General features: G+C 37.1%; 1 protein-coding gene across 1 annotated transcript in view; it reads right to left on the reverse strand.

Moving 5' to 3' along the window:
* grin3bb (glutamate receptor, ionotropic, N-methyl-D-aspartate 3Bb) overlaps positions 1-25,157 on the reverse strand; it is a gene marked incomplete at its 5' end in the record, with an annotated part of 83,717 nt that overhangs the window by 2,949 nt on the left and 55,611 nt on the right. The window contains 5 exons of the mRNA XM_079393247.1: positions 2,232-2,396; positions 7,078-7,229; positions 15,444-15,559; positions 17,175-17,320; positions 21,216-22,308. Of these exons, the coding sequence (XP_079249373.1) occupies positions 2,232-2,396; positions 7,078-7,229; positions 15,444-15,559; positions 17,175-17,320; positions 21,216-22,308 (1,672 nt within the window). The remainder of the gene's footprint in view (positions 1-2,231; positions 2,397-7,077; positions 7,230-15,443; positions 15,560-17,174; positions 17,321-21,215; positions 22,309-25,157) is intronic.

A 25,157-nucleotide genomic window follows, 5' to 3' on the forward strand; every position in this document is an offset into this window, starting at 1 on the left:
TTTAAATTTATATTTATATTATTATATAAATAATATAAATATAATTGTATTAAAAAACAATACTATTTAGTTGTTATTTATTTTTATTTTATTGACTAACCTCTAAGTACATCAGCTGGCTCACTGAAAACTGAATAAAGCCTAGGTTAAGTTCTGATTGTACTTTTGAACTTATTACCCAAAATACCTGAGATGTAATCATTGTCAAATACTTATTAAAACAGATAATTATGTATTAAACCAAATGTGTGTGTGTGTTTCTGTATATAGTGAGGGGCGGGATTATTTGATCCCCTGCTGATTTTGTAAATTTGCGCACTGACAAAGAAATGATCAGTCTGTAATTGTAATGGTAGGTTTATTTGAACCGTGAGAGACAGAACAACAACAACAAAAAAATCCAGAAAAGCACATTTCAAAAAAGTTATAAATTGATTTTCATTTTAATGAGTCAAATAAGTATTTGATCCCCTATCAATCAGCAACATTTCTGGCTCGCAGGTGTCTTTTATACAGGTAAGGAGCTGAGATTAGGAGCACTCTCTTAAAGGTAGTCTCAGTTTTTACCTGTATAAATGACACCTGTCCACAGAAGCAATCAATCAATCAGATTCCAAACTCTCCACCATGGCCAAAACCAAAGAGCTGTCCACGGATGTCAGGGACAAGATTGTAGACCTACACAAGGCTGGAATGAGCTACAAGACCATCGCCAAGCAGCTTGGTGAGAAGGTGACAACAGTTGGTGCAATTATTCGCAAATGGAAGAAACAGAATAGCTGTCAATCTCCCTCAGTCTGGGGCTCCATGCAAGATTATCACCTCGTGGAGCTTCAATGATCATGAGAACGGTGAGGAATCAGCCCAGAACTACACGGGAGGATCTTGTCAATGATCTCAAGGCAGCTGGGACCATAGTCACCAAGAAAACAATTGGTAACACACTACGGCGTGAAGGACTGAAATCCTGCAGCGCCCGCAAGGTCCCCCTGCTCAAGAAAGCACATGTACAGGCCTGTCTGAAGTTTGCCAATGATTCAGAGGAGAACTGGGTGAAAGTGTTGTGTTCCAATGAGACCAAAATCCAGCTCTTTGGCATCAACTCAACTCGCCGTGTTTGGAGGAGGAGGAATGCTGCCTATGACCCCAAGAACACCATCCCCACCGTCAAACATGGAGGTGAAAACATTATGCTATGGGGGTGTTTTTCTGCTAAGGGGACAGGACAACTGCACCGCATCAAAGGGACGATAGATGGGGCCATGTACCGTAAGGGCCAGGGCATTGAAGCCAACCAGGGCATTGAAAATAGGTCGTGGATGGGTATTCCAGCATGACAATGACCCAAAACACACGGCCAAGGCAACAAAAAAAAACTATTTTTTTGAAATTCGTTTTTCTGGATTTTTGTTGTTGTTATTCTGTCTCTCACTGTTTAAATAAACCTACCATTAAAATTATAGATTAAAATTATATAATTTCTTTGTCAGTGGGCAAACGTAAAAAATCAGCAGGGGATCAAATAATTATTTCCCCCACTGTATATATGTGTGTATATATATATATATATATGTGTGTGTGTGTGTGTGTGTGTGTGTGATGTATATAAAAAAAGATATATATATTAGTGCTGTCAAACGATTAATCGCATCCAAAATAAAAGGTTGTTTACATAATATACAGTATGTGTGTGTACTGTGTATATTTATTATGTATATATAAATACACATGCATGCATATATAAGAAAAACATGTTATGTTTATATATTAAATATATTTTTATATAATATAAATTATATGAATATAAATATATACATGTAAATGTTCTAAATATATACTGTATGTGTGTGTCTTTATATATACACATAATAAATGTACACAGTACACATATATTATATAAGCAAAAACGTATTGTGGATGCGATTAATCATTTGACAGCACTAATATATATATATATATATATATATATATATATATATATATATATATATATATATATATTTATTTCTCTTTTTTCTTTTCGTTAACAAAAATATATCAGGTTTTTTTGGAACAAAAAAAGTGTAAATCTGACAGATGTGATCACCATTCACTTTCATTACGAAAAGGACATTTTACGAAACATCTCCTATTGTGTTAAATGGGAGAAACAAAGTCACATGGGTGAGTAAAGCATGGCAGAGTTTTTATTATGGGGTGAACCGACCCTTTAAATTAGGCTCATGGCTCACCTGACTGGTGTGAAGCCAGTATTTGAACTTCTGTCTGCGGCGGATGTGTGGCAGAACCAGGCGAAAGAAGGCATGTTCTCCTGCCAGAGTGAGTAAGGACCCGGTCACACCCACACACAGCAACACAAACAACCCTGAGAAGTGACGAATGCCCATCTGCAGCGTCTGGACAGAGACACAACAAACAGAGGAAATGAGACTCTACAGTGATGAGGGCCGAGGCAGTGCGATGCGGTATTTGTACACAGGAGGGCAGTATAATCCTGTTGACTGATATTAGAATACCCTGAGAGATGCCCATATCCTTCTCGGTGTGCCTTTGATGGAGAAAGATTCCTACCAACTTGAACTAATTGAAATTAAAAATCATCTTATTAAAAGCGAAGCAGGAGCCACATCTATATTAGATGGGGAGAGCTGATCTGTGGCTAGAACTAAACCACCGACTCTAATAAACACAAAAATCAATCAAATCAAAGAGCTCTACATAATAATGGTGTTTTTGGTTTTTGAAAGTGTTTCACACTGCATTATATGATAAAGATGACTGTAAAGAAAATGTTGAAAGTTAAAGGTACAGTAAAGTGTCTTGATTTATTTAGAAACAGTTGTATGTCCTGTGTTGACATATTTCCTACATTTGGACAGTTTTTTTTTTTTTTTTTTTTTGTGCAGGCAACATTAGAGATGGTACATTTTAGAGAGCATTTGATTGGAGAAAATCCTAAAATGGTTCAGGATGAGTCATCAAAATGTTTGGTTAATAATCCTGGAAAAGAAAGACTGCACATTTTAATAAAATAAAAAAATGTATACTATTTTAAAATGTGTATATATTAGATGATAGACAATTTTAGAAGCAGAATTGCATATAGGCAAACCCAAAATGTTGGTAAGATTTTTTTGAAAGACCTCTCTTATGTTGCATTTATTTGATCAAAATACTGTAAAAAAAAAAACAGTAATATTGAGAACTATTTGAACGTATTGTAAAATGTCATTTGTGATGCAAAGCTGATTTTTTAGCATCATTACTCCAGTCTTCAGTGTCACATGATCCTTCAGAAATCATTCTAATATACTGATTTGCTGCTCAAGACACATTTCTATTATTATAGATGTTGAAAACAGTTGCATTGCTAAATTATTTTTGCAGAAACCATGATAGATTTTTGACGAATAGCATTATGAATTTCTGGGTTCTTTAAAATCATTTCTATAGCAGCAGAGTCAACTTTTGTGGAAACCTTTTGAAAACGGTCACTAGTTTTGCACATTTGTTTGGTGCAGATGATGACCTGAGAATCTCTTAACAGAAGCAGTGACTCCAGAAAAGAAAGAAAAAAAACATGAATAAACATCTAACTCTTTCATGTGTGTGTTTAGACCGCAGGGCATGAGGCCTGTATCTAGGCAGAGAAACTTTTCAACTGCTGCACAACTCTTTTTCGGGTACCTTGTGTTCTCAAAACCAGTGAGAGAGCAGGTGAAGCCAGGTTCACTGTGTATTTTACTGATCCACAAGCATGAATCGTACCGCCAAGCAGCATTCTGGGAAATAACACATCCTATAGCTTTGTCTCAGACATGTTCACTTGTCAGATCGATTCAAAACCGAGTGTATCTTGCGTAGGTTTTAACCAGCAATGCTTCGTCCTCATGTTCTCGTCCTTCTGTGAGGCTCTGATGCCACAAGAGCGCCGAGATTTGAAATGGAAATGAGGAATAATCTTTTCTGCTCAGGCAATGGTAATTTTCCCCCTGAAATTAAGAGATGGAAAAAAACATGCCCTGCTGCAAGCTTAAAGCGTTCGGGAGCATGGAGAAATCTGTCGTAGGAGAGAGGGATAGTTCGACCGTTCTGGATGTCAGCCGTCAGCCGATCAGCACGCCCCAAAAGTGTCATTTACTTTGGAATCTTCTGAGGTTTCGAGCAGATCTAACGCACACCTCTGTCAGCACCGGAGATAATGACACGTGATAAGTTAATGAAGGTACCGAGCCAAATCAATGTGTGAGCACTGAAGCCCCTCTAAAGCAAACATCACTTACTCATATCTACCTGTCAGACTTAAAGGGGCTCTGTGGAAATGATAAACAAATGAGCTCTCTATTCGCGGTTTCATATGAAGAATGACAGGATGGTGTCACCGCCAAGATCTCAGGAGCTTTGTTTGATTGGATAAAACAGCAAGTAATTAATTAAAAAATTAATTTGGTAGTTCATGACAGGCTGGAGATTTGGAGGTTTATTTGATTGCCACAAAGATTGTATGTCGGCGCTTTAAGAAGGACCCCATAAAATTAGGGTGACCACCTGCTTATTGCTCTGGTGCAGATGTGAAGAGATACATTTAGTGCTATTATACTATGTAAATATTGATTTACATTAGTTGGAAAGCCTATCTGCCATTATGTTTGATGATAACATGTTTTAAATCACCTATAAGTTATGTTAATGCACTGTAAAATATATATATATATATATATATATATATTATTTTAAAGAAGTAATAAAAGCGAGTTGGTAGAAAAATAGTAACTCCCAGACGCCCAGACAGGCTAGTAGGTAAAAAACACCTTGGGTAGCAACTAGTTTATTTTCTTTTATTAGACTATGCAAACATAAAATGCCTTCACTGAGTTCAGTACATCTTGAACTTGTTCTTTTTGATAGATCTGGCAGGTTAAATCAGGATGTTCTTATCCAGCATGTGTGATGAATGATTTTCTACTTGCTAGGTGGAATTAGTGGGAGGGACATTTTCATTCTAGAGAGTAATGTTGTCACGCTACCAAAATTTCTGTATTCAGTACCAATACCAGTGCAAATCCACGGTTCTCGGTACCAAAGAAAAACACAACAACATGCTAATTAAAAAACACACTATTTTTATTAATAAAGTCAAACAAAAAGAAAATGTACAAAAATCAATGCCATTCTTTATACTTATTTAAAATTGTGTTTCAAGTTTTTCCGCAAGTAATAAAAGTATGAAAAACAGTAAACACCCAAATATTATTTGTCTTTTAATTAATGAAATTTAAACATTTTATTTTTTGGTAAATAAAGGGGATTTACTATTAAAATTAAAACATGGAAGAAAAATTGTGAGATTATTTCTTAAAAATAAAGTTGTATTTATTTAATTCAACAGTAGTAGTAGTATTACATACATTCTACTAAATAATTGCAATATATTTCTGGCAAAATGTCTTAAGTAAAAACTAACTTTTAGACAGTTGCCGCAAATACCTTTAAATTGACGATGGTTTTACTCAAATGAAACGGTAAAATGCTCGTGAAGTGACTCTCAGAGCAGTTCTGGAGATGCTGTTTATGTATTTATGTCCTCACTGAGATGGCAGATGCTGAAATCACTATGATCGTCACACACGCTTCAGTCTATAGTAAACAAAACCACACGTCTCTGCCATTCATTCATTCATTCATTCATTCAAACAGAGACAGAATATGCAGGATTTCAATCGACTTTTGAAAGTGAAAGTGAAGTGACATGTGACCAAGTATGGTGAACCATACTCGGAATTTGTGCTCTGCAATTAACCCATCCAAAGTGCACACACACAGCAGTGAACACACACACCGTGAACAGCAGTGGGCAGCCATTTATGTTGCGGCGCCCGGGGAGCAGTTGGGGGTTTGGTGGTCATGGTATTGAGGGTGGAGAGAGCGCTGTACATTCACTCCCCCCACCTACAGAGACTTGAACCCGCAACGGACTACGAGTCAGACTCTCTAACCATTAGGCCACGACTTCCAGTTTAATATTTACAGATACAAGTCCATGTAATGACCTACTTTTGATTAATTCATCTAAACTTTGACAAATTCCGTGTTAAACTGTAAAATCCGTTTTTATAACTGGACTCCGAGATTCCGTCCGCGTTTTCTGCATCGTGGAAATCATAGGCCTGTACGGGTCAAGAACCGGGTTGACCGGGTACTTAGTACAAACGGTACTGGAAAAAACCTTGTACCGTGACGTTTTCAATTTTTTTTGTCCCAACTTGGTACTGAAGTACTGGGTCAACACTACTAGAGAGCATTTCATTGGATAGAATTTAGACACGGCCATGAGTGCAACATGATGTCATCTCAATTTTGAGTCCATTTCCAAATAAGATTTTTATTTTGTATTTTTTTATTTGACTGAAAAAAGTGTTATATAAAAAAAGTGCAATTCATACATACAATGACGGTGCACCTCATTTACATTTCTGAAGGCTGAACCTAAATATTTAATTTGCATTTCTTTATTTAATAATAATTAGCTGTCTAATAAGTGGGATAATGTACAGTTATCAAATAAACATGTTTCTTTATTAATTTTGCATTATTTATTTGCTGTATCACTTAATAATCATTATTTACCAGCAATGTAAGTGGGATAAAGTACAGTTATAAAATTAACATATTTTACACACTATGCCTTATTTACTCAATGTATCACTTAATAATATTCATTTCCCAACAATATAACTGTAAACATTTAGGTGAAATCTAAATGTAACGTACAACCACAAAAATCAAATCAACACAAGCGCACAGCATTTCCATTAACATGGCATGAAGAACACCATCAAACAGCTCAAATGTTTGAGATCGAAAAGTGACACCGCCAACCATGAATTCATTACATGCTTCTAATCCAGTAAAAAGGATTGAACTGATATAGGAATTATGCAAATAATAATTTTTTTAATTTGTTAATGTTAAAACCAAATGATCCAGTTCTGCTTTGGGCCACCTCTGAAGATTTCTTGCAATATACACCATTGTTGATTTTTCTTTTGACTTTCAATTAGACTGAATTCTTCTCACCTCTGTAACTGCGAAGACTCTCTTCCCGCACGGCACCACCTTGTACCACTTGTCATGCAGCAAGTCCATGTAGCCATCTGACTTGTAACGGCTGATGAATTCAGATATGTTGGAGGTGAGCGGTGAGTTCTGGGGCAGTCCGATCCCGTAACCTGAGGAGGGGAAACCGCTCAGTCAGTCCAATTCATCAAAACACCTCCAGAACAAACAGAATGTGCTACAAAGCTTCATTAACCTGCCTGTCTCTGAACCGCTAATAGAGTTTCGAACAATCTCTTTCAGTATTTTATAGGAAACAATATTTTATAGGCTAAAGCTGGTTGCCTTAAACGTTTAAGTTCTGTCAACTTTAGATTTTTTTACTTCACTGTGAAAAAATAAAAAATAAAAAGTTGGGCAAACTTAAGAGTTTAAGGCAACCAGCTTCAGTAGATTGTTGAGTTTTCTCAACTTGTTGTTTTAAGTTTATACAACAAAAAGTTGAGAAAACTCAAAAATCTCCTAAAAAATAAGTTGAGAAAACTCAAAATCTGCTGAAGCTGGTTGCCTTAAACTTTTAAGTTTGTTCCACTTTTTGTTTTTTTACAGTGTACCATCTCACTTTCATTGCTTCTTTGAAATCTCTAACAAAACATGCAAATTAGACTTCACAAACGGTGAATAAAATCACTATTCTTAAAGGGCCAGTTCAGCCAAAAATGAAAATACTCTATTTACTCAACCCTCATGCTGTTAATAGTGCAATATTGTAACATAGGTTTGTATTGTACATCTATTGTACTGTATGCCACTATATACGTTCATGTTTAATATTTCCTGCATGAAGAAATATATTTTGTGTTCAGTCATCAACTGTCATCAGTATACACACTCATCTTAATGATGTCTTTTTATCTCTTATCCTGCCCGAAAAAAACATAAACATTACAGATATCATCAGAAGTAACAATTAATTTAAATACACATGTAGTAAAAACTAATCCTGTGCGACTGAAATGCTGAATCAGGTGATTTTAGGTCAAGGTTTTGGCTATTTGGCTCAATGGTGCCCTCTGTTGGTAGGGTATAGTATTGTGGCCGCTTGAACACTTCTGGTAACTAAAAAAATTAAATTTAAATGTTAAGGGTACTATTTCTTTAAAGTGTGTCAGAGAATGGATATGTGACTTCAGAAACGTATAAAAAATGGACGTAGATGAAGTGATGTAGTGACAAGAGGGGTGTGTCACTCTGGGCCATCTCATAGGGGAGTTATGATGTGGGCGGGGCTTAAAAGTCCTATCATTTCATAGACCTGTGTTCCCAGACAGGCATGAATCTCATTCAATCAGCACACACGTGGGAGACGAACTGATGCAGAAAATTGGATGATAGGCATATGATAATTAACACGGTCAGGAGTCCTGCACGAGCCCAGAGGAGTCTGATTACGCCGAACCTCAATTACTGTTTTAGCCTAGATTGCCAGCGGAGGGTCAGGCCTGGAAATGGAGAAATTATAGCTAGGACAAAATATAGGGAAGATCAACTATAAGGCACAAATATAATACTTGGTCCAATCGGTGGGCTGTTTTCCCTTCAGATCTCTGCAGTAAATCTGCCACTCACCAGCCCCCACCGGCCCCTAAGTGGCTGACAGATCACAGATATTCAAATGTTGACATCTACGCATTTCATCACTGCCAAGCTGCAGCATGTACACACACACAATCACTGTAGCTTTCAACCTAAAATTGCAGTCTTATATATTAAGCATTCATTAACAAACCATGTGCTGAAATAGAACTGCAATGTGTAATTAAATCTTATAGACTGAACCTTTTTAACAATAGTCCGAGCTATATGTCTGTTGCAATTAATCTCTTATGAAAAAGAAGTGCTCTGAGTTGCACTGAATGTGTATGTGTAATGTGCTCAAAATATAAAATATTAAAAATTGTACTTTCAGATAAGATTAATGGAATAAAAGGCCACTTAAGTGTGTTTAAAGAGAGTAAACTAGAGTTTCTTAACAACTTACTGTGAGTTCATTTATAAAAAGTGCGTATTTAAATGTTAAATTGAAAATTTTAAGATTTAAAAGTAATTTTTTTGTTATAGTTAGTGTTTTGACTACTATATTAAAGCACATGTGCTTTTACAAGTACTTGATTATCATTTTAACTGTAGTGTGTTATCCGCAGTGTTGGGAAGGTTACTTTGGAAATATAATAGATTACAAGTTACACTACTTAAAATGTAGTGTAACTTTTCAATTGCTTTATTAAAGTAATGTAACTGACTACATTTGATTACTTTTTTATTACTTTTCAAAATTTTTAACGTTTTCAACTGTTAATCATTTTCAAGTATGTAAACCAGGCAGGGTTAACCTTACAGTAGAACTCAACACTGATTACTGTCAGACTTTTGAAATGCTTCATCACTTGAATTAAGATTGTAATATTTAAATTTTAAACGAGACATTGGATGCAAAATATCTTAATTTGCATATAAATGTGTCTTAGCAGTGTGTGGACCACCCTACAATGATAAAAATTCACTCCTTTTTTTAACGGAGTGTCTATGTAAACTAAGTGCAAATAGCCCGCCTTGTTGGCAAAGACTATTTACACTAACTCCACCCACTAACGTGTTTGGGTTAGCCAACACTAAAAAAAAGACAGTAATTCAGCATCAGATTTAGTGGTGTAGATGGTAAGGCGCGTGCTTTTTAACGCGATCGACCCGAGGTCGAGCCCACCTTTTGCCGAACTTATTTGCTCCCTTTTCAAATCTCATATCGCATCAGAAAGGCATTTGTTTTCAATAAAAATGAAGGAAATAATAAAAAAGTTGAAAATAAAATTATCGGGTAGGGTAGGTGAAGGGAGGGCTTTATTGTCCCAATAAGGTGGCATCCATTTAATAATTTTAATTAAAACTATATTTTACACTCAATATGTTATTATTGCGTACTGTTTTATAATGTACTACAATACTGAGGTGCAGATAATTGCCACTATTTGCAATAAGTAGTATAAATAGCAGAAAATATTGCTATTTTAAAAGTGTAAATAGAATCTATAGCTATAATAGCATTGTAAATAGCATATCGTTAAAAAATAAAAAAATTTTCACTTAGTGTAAATAGCATCTATCGCAAAACAAAATGCTATTCGCAATTAGTGTAAATAGCATCTATCGCTATTTACACTTAGTGCAAATAGCCGCTGCCTTTTTTTTTACCATCTCTATTATCAAGCCGTTTTGATTTTCTGAGCAGTATGATGTCATATTGCTCAGGCCCCACCCACAACCGCTGACGTACTGTCCCGTATTAGTATATTTCCGCCCTCAGCCAGTTGTACGAAGTCCGTCATTTTCTCTGCGCTTGAGCAGCTGTAGCGACAACAATGTCTTGTAAGTAAGGCAGGTGTTTGGTAGTTGGATGTAGAAGAATAGTAGGGTCCTAATTTTCTCCCGACATCGGAGCCACTGAGGACGCAGTGGATTAGTTTTTGACTTTGATGGTAATGCGCCACCAAATACACCAAAATTTGTTTATGTCTGTGCAAATCATTTTACTCCAGACTGCTTTCTGAATTAGGGACAATTCAAGGCAGGTTTTGTTAAAAAGTTCAAATTCAAGGATGGATTAGTACCCATAGTTCATGATCCAGCTGCACCTCCAGAAAAAGTCTCACACTTTATATTTTTTATGATTATTTGCGAATTGCCTTTGCTCTTCCACAGAAGAGAGGGGCGGGGTGAGCAGAGCTCATTAGCATGTAAAGAGATATGCACCGAAACAAGTGGCTGTGAACAGAGCTGTTTTTGACAAGGTAAAAAGGGTGTTGTTTTACAAGACCACTGAGACCATTTCGAGAAGACCCTAAAAATTCATACCAACTTGTGGAAAATGGGCATCCGATGTCCCCTTTGAAGCACAGCCATCACAAAATCAGACTTATTTTAAAATCATTCTGAGGTTAAATACAGATTTAAAATCATAAAAAGAAAGAGTTTCATAGCTATGACACTGTTTTTGAAATCAAATCTTTGCATAGCTATGACAGGAAACACTGGAATCTAACAATGTCTTAGAAAAAAACAGTTCATCTTAAAAAAATAAAGCATATACTTAAACCCATATAGGAAATAAAAGAGTTATCGAATAAGTTCAAGTTCATTTTAATTGTATACCACATTTACAACAGCCACTCGGCTGACCAAAGTGAGAGAAAATTATAAAAACATACACAGAAAACAAACCAGGAAAACAAGAACAACCCATTTTAAAATTACAGTATAACAGTAATCAATACACCAAGGAAAACCATTTTTTTAGTTTTTTAGTAGGGACTTAAAAACAGACAGGGAAGGGGCCATTCTAATCTCTAAAGGCAGGGTATTCAAAAGTCATGGCCCTGCCACCGCAAATGCACACTTCCCTTTACGCTTAAGTCTAACATGTGGAACTACCAGCAAAGCCTGGTCGCAAGATCTTGGGCTTCTAGATGGAGTGTATAAATGAAGGAGTTCAGAGAGGTAGACAGAAGCTAGGTTATGTAAATATTTATAAACAAAGAGTAGAATTTTGAAGTCTATTCTCTGATGAACCGGCAACCAGTGTAGAGATCTGAGAATAGGAGTGATGTGTTCATGTTTGCAACACTTCAGAAGAAGTCTGTCCGCATCATTTTGGATTAGCTGAAGGCGCACAATTTGAGATTTAGATATACCGCAATAAAGAATTGCAGTAATCTAGCCGAGATGTAACAAACGCATGAACAGTCATTTCTAGAGTTTTGGGAGTGAGAAAGTCTCTGATTTTAGACAGTAGACGAAGTTGATAGAAACTGGAGCTGATAATGGAAGAGATATGTTTATCGAATTTTAAATGCTGGTCGACAAGAAGGTTCCGCACCTGTGATAACAGATAAACAGTCCAAACCGGGGAGTATATACTGAGAATTCTCATTAGAACCAAAAACAATTACTTTGGTCATTTAGGAAGAGGAAATTTTGGGCGAGCCATGATTTAACCTCCTCTAAACATTGCAGAAGAGAGGTAATCGCTGCAGAATTGTTTCTTTTGATTGGTAAATAGATTTGAGTATCATCTGCGAAGAAATGAAATGACACACCATGTTTACGTAGAATAGAGCCCAGAGGTAGCATGTAGAGAGAAAATAGAGAAGCTAAGATAGAACCTTGCGGAAGGCCACAGGATAGAGGTGGAGGGGAAGAGGTAAAATTACCCGTCTTCTCTAAAAACTTTTTGTCCGACAGGTATGACTGAATCCAATTTAGAAAGGTAGCTTTTAGACCCACCCAGGATTCTAGTCTGGATAATTGTGGAGTGGTCTACGGTATCAAAAGCGGCCGATAAATCTAAAAGAATATGAAGTCTACAGAGTCAGTGGAGAGATAAATATCGTAAAACACTCTCAAAAGGGCAGACTCAGTTCTGTGAACAGACTTAAAACCAGATTAAAAAACCTCATAAATACAATTACTTGTCAGAAAATGTTGAAGTTGATCCAGCACAGTTTTCTCCAAAACCTTAGAAATGAAAGGTAAAGCAAAGATACGCATGTTAGCATGTTATAAACTTCTGAAACATTGGTGTTTCATATTTTAGAGCAGTCACTGCAATTTAGGAAAGAAATCAATTAAATCTGTATGTGGGAGTCTGTGTGAAAAAAATCAGATGTAACCACCTTTGTAATCCTTAAAAGTTTCATAAGTAACTGTAATTTAATTACACATTTTATCTCAGTAACTGTAACTGATTACAATTACTTTTATTTTGTAATTAAATTACGTAATTCCGTCACATGTAACTAGTTACTTCCATTACGTTTAAAGTTAATATATTTTAAATTCATCATCATTGTAAACTTGTAATTAAATACATGACAAACAAGTAAAATATTTTTCAGTTTTCCATAAATGCTTGTCAGTACATTTGGCAGTAAAATGTTACCATATATTAGTAACAGTGATCATGAAATTATACATAAAGAACTACTCAAGTCATACGTAAGTGGGTCAAAAGCAAAAGTTAACCTAAATGCAGTTATATTACAGTTAAATACATTTAACTGTAATACATTTTCATGTAATTGCAAATAACATCCAATTAATGCAAAGGCCCAAAAACGTTGCATTCCGTTCATACTTTTATTCTTTTAAAGTAAATAATTTCCATAATAAACATTTTTTTAAGTTCTTTTTCACAAGGGACTTTAGTTAGTTAATTTGACAGATTTGTGTTTGTCTACATTTAATATTGATGAGAGTAATTAAACAAACAATGGAGAAGACCATTTATAACCACTTAAGTTTGGTGCGCAGTATGCTTGTTTATTTCATAAATACCCCACTATCATTTTCTTTAAAGATTCATTTGAGTGAAATAATGATGTTCATTGCTTAAAACACAGCAATAATAATAATAATAGCAATAATATACAATCTAAAAGAAGTAAAACAGTAAAACAATAACTAAGATATAATGTAAAAAATATTTCAGTGCCCCTCTGCAGTCATAAATGCTGAGCAATTTTGTGTGTGACAAATAATTTTGCAGCATTTAAGAGCAGAACTGAAGGGCAAGACCTGTCTGTTAAATTACAGCTGATGCATGAGACCATGCTTATTAATCCATTAAAAAAACATGCATAACACCATCCAGCACGGACAAAGAGGTACGTGCTGTGGGGGAATGAACAGACATGAGACATGAGACAAAAGGCATATGGTAATTAACAAGACACGAGCGGGGCATGAGCTCAATTAGCCCTGCCGCCCAGCTCAGGGTTTGGCCTGGGAAATGAAAACATTACAGACCGGACCACAATTATTTTCTCCAGCGCTCTCTCTTTCCTCCAGCACACCTTTCAGTGCCGCCTTCAGGAAAGATCTGTGCTTCCTGTAGGCAGCTCAGGAAAACAGCCCAGGTTTGCATTTAAATTGGCTTCCCCACAAAAATGCATGACAGCAGGAGAAATCTCTGCCAAGTTGACTTCATACTTTTTCTCCCCTTGTCAGTTGTGGATTTGCTAATACATTCTAAAAAATGCAAATGTGAAGTTTGAATACTTCTAACCAATGTGTCTCTATTTTCGTCTCTTAGTCCCTTCAAGCACAGTATCTACCTCCTGATGGCAGTCCAGATTTCTAATGACAGTCATTTTGGTCAGTGAATAACATAACAGCAGTTTTCTCCACATCCACAGAAGAATCACACAGTATTCTGACTTATCTTCCACTAGCTTTTACATTTTTTTGATAAAATATAAATCAACTCGTATAGAAAATCATGTAATTTATTATTTATAAAAGCTGCATTACATTTGTTATCCATTATAACAATGTTCCTTAGATCTATCATTCAGATATCTATCATCATGGATGTAGCATCTATAGCAGCTATATTTTCTATTACCATTAGCAGAAATAATTTATTTGCAGGTATATGTGTCCTCTGTTATTCACTTATTTCACAACAGCGATGCCACCAAGATAAAGTGATTAGCATTTAAGTTTCTGTATGCCAGTACATTTTTCAAGGGAGGAAAAGTTGTCTTAAGTAATGATAAGAAAAACAAATGTTTATTTAATCTAAATCTTTACATTTTATATTGGTATATAAATACCATATTACTGTTGTATTATATCCAGGGCCTCAGATGAACCCTCTTCAAGCGCCAAATTTTTGGCGAGTAAATGAAACAGTATTACTCACCAGTTGACCGGTAACTTTTTTATTAATTATTAATTCAAAAATGGAGTTAAAATAATAATAATAATAATTATTATTATTATCATTACAGTTAATTATAATTATTAGTATTAATTACAATTGTGAAATACTTTACAGTTGAGTAGTATTAGTGATAATTCTTTATTAGTCTTTATAATGCAATTTATTAATAATAATCATACTAATAAATATTAATAAGTGCAATATAATAAAAATTGCAATTAGATGTTTTCCCAATTTGTTCTGCCTATTTTTTAAATAGGTTTCATGGCTTGTAAAACGTATTTAAGGGTGGTAAATTTGTTTCAAGTCGCCGGCCACTTGCAGGTGTTGAGAAATGTTAGCTTTAGGCCCTGATTGTATCGTTATTTTGACGATGTGAGTTTCAACTCTTATCCTCCATCGCAACCTGTATTTCATGTCATGTGATCTCAACATGGCTGCCATTTCCATACAATGAAAGTCAATTGGGTCCAAAACAGCATGAGGGTGAATAAACGATGACAGTATTTTCATTTTTTTATGTGAACTATCCCTTCAGTGTTAAATAAACCATAAACTACATAATCTGTCCAATTAAATTGTTCTAACTCAATTTGTACATTCTGCTTACCTTCAATAGCAAAGGGTTTTCCAACTGTCAGCAGCTTGCAGTCGGCATCAATGGACACCTCGTAGTCGAGCAGGGCTTTGTCCATGATAAAAGCATCAAGTTGAGGCGGATCTGTCCTTCACAACATAAAAAGAGGGGGGCTACAAAACTACACACACAGGCAGGCACACACACGCGCTCTCTCATTAAACATGCACAGTATGATTTTCATAAGTCAGATTGTGCATCTCATTCTGGTGCAAATGGAACACAGACATCATTTGTCTGAGCTAAATGTGCATAAACTGCAGTGGCGACCATAAATCAGCAGCTACTCTAAACTAGATGCAAGCTGAATAGAGCCCAAAAAGGACTTTTAATGGATAGTGACACCTTAAGGGCAGCGGCCCACCCTTACTTAATTTAATGATAATAAAAGACGTCATTTATCAAAAAGTTCAGCCAGCAGCAAATTCGAAGTTAAACAAATTCAGCAGCACAACTTGTGGTTGATAAGAACAGTTCTTTTCCATGTATTGTTTGTCAGTACAAATCAAAACGATCATTGCCAAATGAAAGCTATGAACATTTTACCAACAGTAGTTTCTTTTAAAATAATAATAAAAAATAAACTTGAATCTAGAGTATATACATGACTGCATAGAAATGGCATCAAAAGGCAAGAGCAGACAGACTGTGGCATAAATAAAAAAAAAACAAATGTTTCAGAAATGAATTGCTTTGCTGCTTCTTTGCGGTACATATGGTCACTGATACCTCTGATCCTCTTCTCAAAATTAAAAAAAGGATTAAAGTGTTTTCAGCCAATTTAAATACTTCATGGATCTTTGACTCCTTTGAAGACGTTTGTCTCTTTTAAGTTCTCTTCCAATTACATTCTGAATGATACATCCAAAAAATTAAATGAAGCAACTTCTATGCCATGATTTCAGGCTTAATTCTGCCATCTGTCATACAGACTCAAAACTTTACTAAGGAATTATTGAAGGAAGTGCGACGCGGCGACTCTCGAAATGTTAATATTTTCTGCTCTTCTTCTAAATTCATCTCTGGTGTGAGTGCAAACTAGGCTAGAAGTCTGAGTCCAGCCAAAAAATAAAACTAATTCCAGTTATGTGGTTTATTTTCATTGAAAAGAAACTTGTTAATTAGGCTTTAGATACAAATCACATAGGATTTTTTAATTCTCCTCCTCATCCTTTTTTTCTCTCCCAGCTCTCCTCTCACTTTTTTTTTTTTTTTTGAAATAGCCTAAAAATAAAACAATATTTAAATAAACAAACAAAAACACACTCTTCATAATTTGGTATGTGTGTGACAGACTGTGGCACTGCAGCTGGCAGGAAACAACAAACGGCTCGCCTGGCGAGCAGCAGTGAGAGGCAATCTCAGACTCAAATATGCTGAGAGAAAAACTGCTTCAGGCAAACACCTCATTTTAATGACAGCGAAAAATTGAATTCATTTGGCCGAGATATTGACACCTGCAGTATGTACAACAGTGAGTCTCTAAGGGGTTACTGTTAGAGAAAAGATTCAGCATACGCATTTGCATTGTAATGAACAGGGTGCAACAGTGGTTTGAATTATTGATCACTATGCATAAGGTTTTTTTTCCATGTGTTGTAAATTTCACTTTTTGCTAATAGGGTTTGGCAGTATAACTACACCAGGAGCAGTTGTTTCCATCTGCTAGCCGAATACATTCTGTTGGATGAATTGATCTCTTACTTGAGAGTGGCGACACCATCAGGTGTGGTGGGCTCGTTGAACATCCGCATGTACTCGTGCATCTCAGGAAAACTCTTTTTCATGTAATCCTCCGCACTGCTTTCCCGAACAGTGCCGAATCGGAATCCCTGAGATGGGTGGTGGAGCTGAGGCCAAAGGCGGGGAAAAAAATCAGCAAACATGTGATAAATAAATAATAATAATGATACATTTTCCACGATTAATATAATATAGGCATTTTTATCCACAGTGCACTGAAAGTATCAGTTCATGCATTCTCTGGGAATGTCACACTGTGATATTTGCATTGCTAGCGCCACGCTCTACTGTTTGAGCTATAGGAGTGCTCTTTGAACATTGATATATAACAGTTGTATGTACAATGTCCAACTTGCCTCAACACACCTGCATGGAAGCTTCTAGAATGCCTAGTAAGAGCTTGATTAGCTGCTTCAGGTGTGTTTAATTAGGGTTGGAGCTAAACTCTGCAGGACACTGGCCCTCCAGGACTGAGTTTGGACAGCCCTCGTTTAGCCCATAGATTCCTACATAGCTCTATGTAAAAGGCCTATAAATTCTCTAATTGTTTTTAGACATAAATACTTTTTTTATTATTAAGTTGTGGGTTTGGATATATATTTAGACATTTTCAAAGATGACTTTTTGTAAAGGTTTAGATTTTTTTTGGTTTGAAATTTTGATTTAAAGGGGTCATATGATGTGATTTCAAGTTTTCCTTTCTCTTTGGAGTGTTACAAGCTGATTGTGCATAGATAAGATCCCTGAAGTTTCAAAGACTAAAGTCTCAAAACCAAAGAGACATTCTTTATCAAAATTAAGACTCCTCCACGCCCCCCTAAAACGGCTCGTTCAAACACACCCCCACATGTCTACGTCACGATGTGGAAATATTTGCATAATGCCGCCCAAATGTGCACGCGAGGAAAGAAGGCGTGGTTTCAGTAACTGCAGTAGTGTTGATGCAGTCATGTCAGGGAGACACCATGTGTTTGTAGGCGAAAGCAAAAGCACTTTATTTGACCTTCCGAAAGTAGATGCATTTAGGAATCATTAAGATTACGACAACAGAACAGCACAACCCAAATGTTATCACAATGCATTTTATGGACGACTGTTTCGTGACGCTAGGTGAGGAGGTAATTCTGACTTTGCTATGACAATCTGGCGCTTGCTACTGTGTTTTGCTATTAGTTTAAGTATTTGCTATTGACTGTTCAAATGCGGAGTTGCGTGTCGCGCGTGTGTATGTGTGTGTCAGAGGGAGGGAGAGTAACGCCCGTTTCACACCGCAAGCGTGAGCAGCGCATATTTTTTTTGGCTTACATGTTAACAAATGCCTGCATTCACACCGGAAGCAGGAGCGTCGCGTGAGCAGCAGTGCCGCAATCGTTTCGGTGCAGAGTCTATTTTTGCTGCGTATGCTGAATTAAAGTCACAATGCATTGTTCTTGGTCAAAATTGACCCGATTAACATTAAAAATAACACATTTCACCATAAAATCATGTGATTCGTGTTTCACAATAACCATATGAAAAAATAAAATGCATGAAAACACATCACTTCCATGAGTTTTTCCCCAAACTTCAAAGGTCTGTTAAATTAATAAAACTAGAGGCATTTCTTAGCTGTAATATTACATTTTCAATTCAATTATTCAATCCAATTATACTTTATTGTTGGAATTTTTTCCAAAATGTGTCTTGGAACTCACAGAGTGTGTCTCACATCAATTCACACCGATAATTATACTAAACAAACAATACAATAGACGCACCTTAATACAAAAAAAGCCTTCTATTAGATGGCAAAAATGAATATTCCTCATACAAAATGTGAGAAGGGTCAGACAATTTTTCCTGACAGAGTCGGCAATTTTTTCGTATACACATCTTGAAAACTTTTTTTATCTCAAGTTTATTGTGTAAACTACCTATATTTAATATATGTTATTTACATATGTGTGTGGGACAGTGGGGAGGGGGACACGGTCGCATCACAGAGTATGCTAGCCATATCATATATCAAAGCACATGGCACACAGAGTTCGGAGGAGAATGCTGGAAAATATGACAGAAATGACAATACTCGTATGTATTGCATGCAGTACAAGCTGCGGTTCAGCTGCGCACGACAAATGCTTCCAGTGGAGTCAGCTGTCAATCGCGGCTTGTGTGCAAACACATACTAGCATCATCACTGTGTCTGTCACGTGACTCTGTTCCCCTCTTGGGCTTGACCTAATGGTAAAACTAAGGACATTATTAACTGTCTTTACTTTTATTTTGAAAGCTGAAGTTCACGATTATGGAAAGGGGCGTTACATTTCCGACGAGTGCTTGTGGTGTTCGGCCAATCACAATGCACTGGGTCAGTTGGCCAATCAGAGCAGACTGCGCTTGTTGGAAGGAGGGACTTTGTAGAAAACTAAACGTTTGAGAGAGGCGGGGCATGGAGGACCTACAATAATGTACAGTATTTGAAAAGGAATGTGTTTTTTGAACATTAAAGCATGTCAACATATTCCGTTACACCAAATACACAAAATAATGATATTTAAAAAAGCATCATATGACCCCTTTAAAGCGTCAGTTTTTGAATTATTATTACTACAGTCAAACCTGAACACAGAAAGCATTTTGTTACACAAAATGTTACAATTCTATAAAAAGTAGCAAAAATGAACAGGAATGTTTTATCAGTGCTTAATCCTTCTGGGTCTGATGTGATTTCAACCTCTTGTTTCAGTTTTCTGAGTTGTTATGGCTATATGGTTATAACCACACCAATTCATTTGAATGTGTATATTTGTGTATGTGTGTGTATATATGTGTCTGTGAGTGTGTGTGTGTGTGTGTGTGTGTGTGTGAGCATGCACGTGTGAGTGTCTGTTTAGCACTCTTGATGTTTCAGAGTGTAACCCCTTCCTTGCTGTCTGCTTTTTTACTGCATTGTAGTTGAATTATTGCTTTTATTTTATTTATTTGCTGTGTTACAGTCACACCAGTTCATAGGTGTGTGTGTGTGTGTGTGTGTATATGTGTGTGTGTGTGTGTGCGTGTGTGTGTGTGAGTGGATGTATTGGTTTTGCACTCTTGATGTTTTAGAGTTTCACCCCATCATTGCTGTGTACTTTTTTCTGCATTGTGGCAGATTTGTAGATTGTACACTCAAAAATTCGCTGAATTTTTGTGTTTTTGTCAATTTCCCATTCATTTCCTATGGTCGGTCATTTTTGACCGAAGACCACAAGTGTGACTATTTGTTTACGACCACTTAGCCTGCTCGAATCAAGCCCTCGATTTTTTTTGTGTATTCACATTCCAAACGCGATTTTTAAAAATTCAAAACAGAACATTTTTCAGTCAAAAGTGACCGAAGAGCACCAGAGGGTTAAGAGAATACACACCATAATCACACACATATTTTGTGCACATTGTTTTTCGCTTTGCATGAAATTGTGTCCAATTCAGTTTTCAATTACAGTTTTTGCTAGTCTTGAGTTCAAAATAATGAATAAAAAATGTTCAAAAAACAATCCAAAAATAAATTGACTTTAAATGTAACTTTCTTTCATATAAAAAAAAACATTTAATTTGACTCACATCCACAAAAATTGTCATCTATGTTACCAACCAAACACACTGTTTTTAATTCAAATAGATATTCAAATTTGAGGTTAACCTGGTCAAGAAAATAATATTTGGTTGGCCAGACAAGGCCAGTGCCATTGATTGAGTCAAAATTATGAAATTGGCAACTGTTACCTGTCAATCCATACAGTTTGTCCGTAACATAGTTGACAAACTCATCTTCAGGTAAAACATTTTTCCATGTAATATAAAAAATGGTGTTTAACGATTACGCTCAGCGACTAGCAGATAAGCTTCACTGACAAAATCCATAAATCAAAACCAGTAGTTGTTTTATAGAGAAAACATTAAATTTACACTTTTTTCCTGATGTGAAATGTACCTTAAATCTTAAGTACCTTAAATAAGAAGCATCTTAAAAGATCTCACCTTGGCATCATGTATTCCAGAGACCTCTTCGAAGGTCTTTTCCCCAACCATAACTGCAGCTAGGTTTGCAGTGTAACTAGACAAAACCAGTAAGCAAAATATGGCCCACAGGTTCATCAGGAAACGTCCAGTCCAACACTTGGGTGTCTTACTGGAGACAGTGCGGCCGAAGAGGATGGCATAGCAGAGGTTGAGGGCTGATGAGTAGGAGAAAACCTTCACGCGGTTTCGCCCATGAGGCGTCATGCCGAAGGGACTCTTCCATTCGTAGAGGGTGAGGAAGAACGCCGTAATGTGCAGCGCCACAAAGATGCCCATCCACATAGACCAGTGCAACGGCCACATGAATGCTCCGATGGGTGCCGCCGTGTCCTTACTGCGCACTAGTATTCCCAAACTCGTGGAAAAGAACGGACTGGTGAAGTCGATCACTTTACTGCGAGCTGAGTTGATGCTGAAGCTGGTAACAGCCATATCGGCCACCCCGCTCAGCAGATCACCCACCAACCCCGTCCACTGGCCACCCTTGACTGCTCCATATTTCCCGTCCCCAACTATGTACAGGTCATACTCGAAGTTCATGTCCTCTGCCAGCTTCTCCAGCAGATCAATGCAGTATCCATAGCAGCACTTGCTGAAATCCGGTGGCAGGAAGCTGCTGTTGCCTTGAGCCCGTTCACCGTATAAGTGGTCCAGGGTTTCTGAGTTATTTGTCCCTGCATCCAAACAGTATTGCCCAGCGGGACAGTTCCCATCCTCATCTACCTCTCGAGTGAACACGAACGGGTGCTCCACTAGAGTGACCACCCGCAGACGACTCCCCAACACGGGAAAGCCGGCCCGCCATCTACGACCCACCCGGCTCATCTGGCCCTCAGTGCGCTGCCGTGGGGGCGATCCTTGCCATAATCCCTGCTCCTCTACATCCAACCTACTGCTTTCCCAGCTGCCTACAGTCACCCACGTGGGCTGACCGACGGCATCACGGCGCAGACTCCAAATGTGGACCCTCTGAGAGGTGAGTACACGGGAAAGGTTGCGTTGAACACTGACAGGGCCCGTCAACCCTACAAAGGATGTATTAGAGAGGAACCTGAGGGTGAAAGAATACAAGAGTCAGATGATGATTGGAAGAGGCCTAGATGGTCTATAACACCTGGAGAAAGCTATGCATTAGCATTCCTATTCATGCCAAATTGCTCAACTGGAGCAGAACCTTCCAGAAGAATGAAACCACCTTTGCTCATGGGTGCCAAAATTGACCCTTCACAAAGCAATTTGTTAACTGGTAGAGATTTATAACTATCGTCTCTATCGCGGTTACACGCTCATGTGACACTGCTGTGCTACGTGGTCACGAAAACGCATTGTTTTCATGTGTTTTTAAGCATAGCGGTTTAAAAACAAGTGATTTTAAGCACCTAGCAGCTAAAGAGAACTCATTTCGCTATATGCATGCGCTGTCTGAAAGCACTGTCAGAGAGGCGCACACACGTGCTTATAGAACACGAGAGTATTGAACAAAGTTATTTTTGCCTCTTTACACTCTTTACCTTGATCAGTTAAATACACACACTTGTTTGTGTCAAAATGTCCATCATTGCAAGTATCCTTGTAAACACAGTAATTTAGGTCTTAAGTGAAAACAAACAGCTGAGGAAAACAAAACTAAACGATGTAACAGTATATTGGATCCGGGCAGCTCTTAAAGTGACAGCAGTCTAATAAATTCCCTTTTTCTGTCATTCATGTTAATCAAACAACAAAAGAGAGATCTCTCAGTGCTCTTGACTAAATCACTTTTGCAACTTCAATAAGTAGAAATAAATATTTAATTTACACAGCGAAGGAAATGCGTTTTTTATATATTACACATTGTGTGTAGCATTTCTTATTTATTTGTTCTATTGTCGTTTTTTGTCCTATTGCTTATAATTAGTTACTTATTCTTATTTAATCTCTGTGGCTCTTTTGTGGCTCTTATATGTGTCGTGACATAGCACGAAAGGAACCCAAGTGAACATCAGAAGGTGTAGAATAGGCCAGCTATGTATAGAGACATTAGTGCCCCCTTGTGACTTTAAAAGGACCCAGCCTTTTCCCTTTAAAGATCCCTTCAACAAGTAATAAAAGGACGCAGTTCAGAGCACGGACATTCTTCGCTGTTGTTGTTTTTCTGCTGAGTGCGTTCATATATAATTGAGTGATAGTGTTCATGTTATTCATTATCTTTATATTGCTGTATGTTGAAGGCATAAGTGTTATCGATAGTTGCTAAGTATAAGTGTGTATGTGCGCCACACGTGCTGTGTGCGTCATCCATATATGGTGCTAGTAAATGCATATGAAAGACGGTTGAATAGCGATATTGGTGCATAATATTGTAAACTTTGAGTCACTTTGAGTATGTGTATATTATTATATTATGAAGTTGTTTGTGGTATTTAAGCCATATTTATCCGTTCTTCCGAACTCACGTGTCAGAGAACGTGATGCCATTTTCACAAGTGCTAAACTAGCCTGTACATGTCTGAATCGATCGTTATATCGCTAATTTGCTACTATGCTATATTGCTATTATGTTTAAGTATATATATCATGCATAAGTACCAGAGTTCATATTTCATTACTAATTGGGTATTGTTATTTCTGTTTGTTTAGAACCACTCATACTAAGCTACACTCCAAACTACGCTGTACCATACTCTCTGCTACCTGTACCACAACCATTCACTCAACCAAATTCAAAGACTGTAACCCTCTACAAGCCTCAAACCATTAAAGTGTACTTCGTCTCTGACCGGACGACTTGTGTCTGCTCAATTTCCACCAGCACCCACACTCTACCTCACAGAAGGTATCTTGTTTCAACTGCAGAACAACATTAAAGGGGTCATCGGATGCAAAATTCACTTTTCAAATTGTTTGAACATAAATGTGTGTTGGAAGTGTGTGTACACATCCATTCATAATGATAAAAATCCACCCAGTGTTTTTTTTTTTAAATCTCTATTTTCAAATCCTCTTTCTCAAATCAGGCTGTTCTGAGGTTCCTGTCAGAATGACATAGTTCTGCACAGACCGCTCCCACGATAGTTGATTGACACTAGCGTCTTACCTTAGACCCGCCCTGAGTGAGCTGAGAGCTGTCCGCCTCCGGTGCAGGGGAAGACAAGATGTCTCAGATTAAGCGATTGAAGTGTTTAGTTGTTCGATGTAATAATGAATATAGCAGTAGTCATTTACTCCCGACATCTGAGCCGATGAAGACGCAATAAGATTAACATTACTTTCGCTTTGAAGTGCGATCCAGATCTGCCTAAATGCGTCTATGTTCACGCAAATCATTCGTGATCCAGCTTTATCTACAGAAGAAGTGAGTATAAGGGTTTTTATCAATCTTTGCAAATCTCCTTTCATAATAATGTGCTAGCTAGCCAGTTTCGTGGCTGAAGTTTAGTATGCTCCATAGATATATATGCCTAGATGCCGTCATTTTTGGAACGGTCTGCGAATCTTTGAGCGCATTGACTGTGTGCATCTACAACAGCAATTTATACGCTTGTATATCTTTGAATATTCATTGATTATTATGGTGAATGCAAGATGGCTGACGCGTCAACGTATCTGGAGCGGTCGAATAGGGAATCTACACATATCTATGGTCTGTTCGTCACTCCACGGAAGAGAGGGCGGAGTCAGCCGAGCTCACTAGCATTTAAAGCAACATGGACTAGAACAGCGTGCTGAAAACAAAGCTGAGTTTTACAGGGTAAAGAAGGTGTTTTTTTACACTACCATTGAGAAATTTTAACCTAAGTATGTTTTAGACTTTTCATTAAGACCCTAAAGAATCATATCAACTTGTGTAAATTGAGCATCTGATGACCCCTTTAATACACGCCATTTTTCAATCCACAGATGTTAATCAAAATGGTAGAT

The sequence above is a fragment of the Barbus barbus genome, assembly GCF_936440315.1.
Source record: "Barbus barbus genome assembly, chromosome: 35".
Taxonomy (NCBI): domain Eukaryota; kingdom Metazoa; phylum Chordata; class Actinopteri; order Cypriniformes; family Cyprinidae; genus Barbus; species Barbus barbus.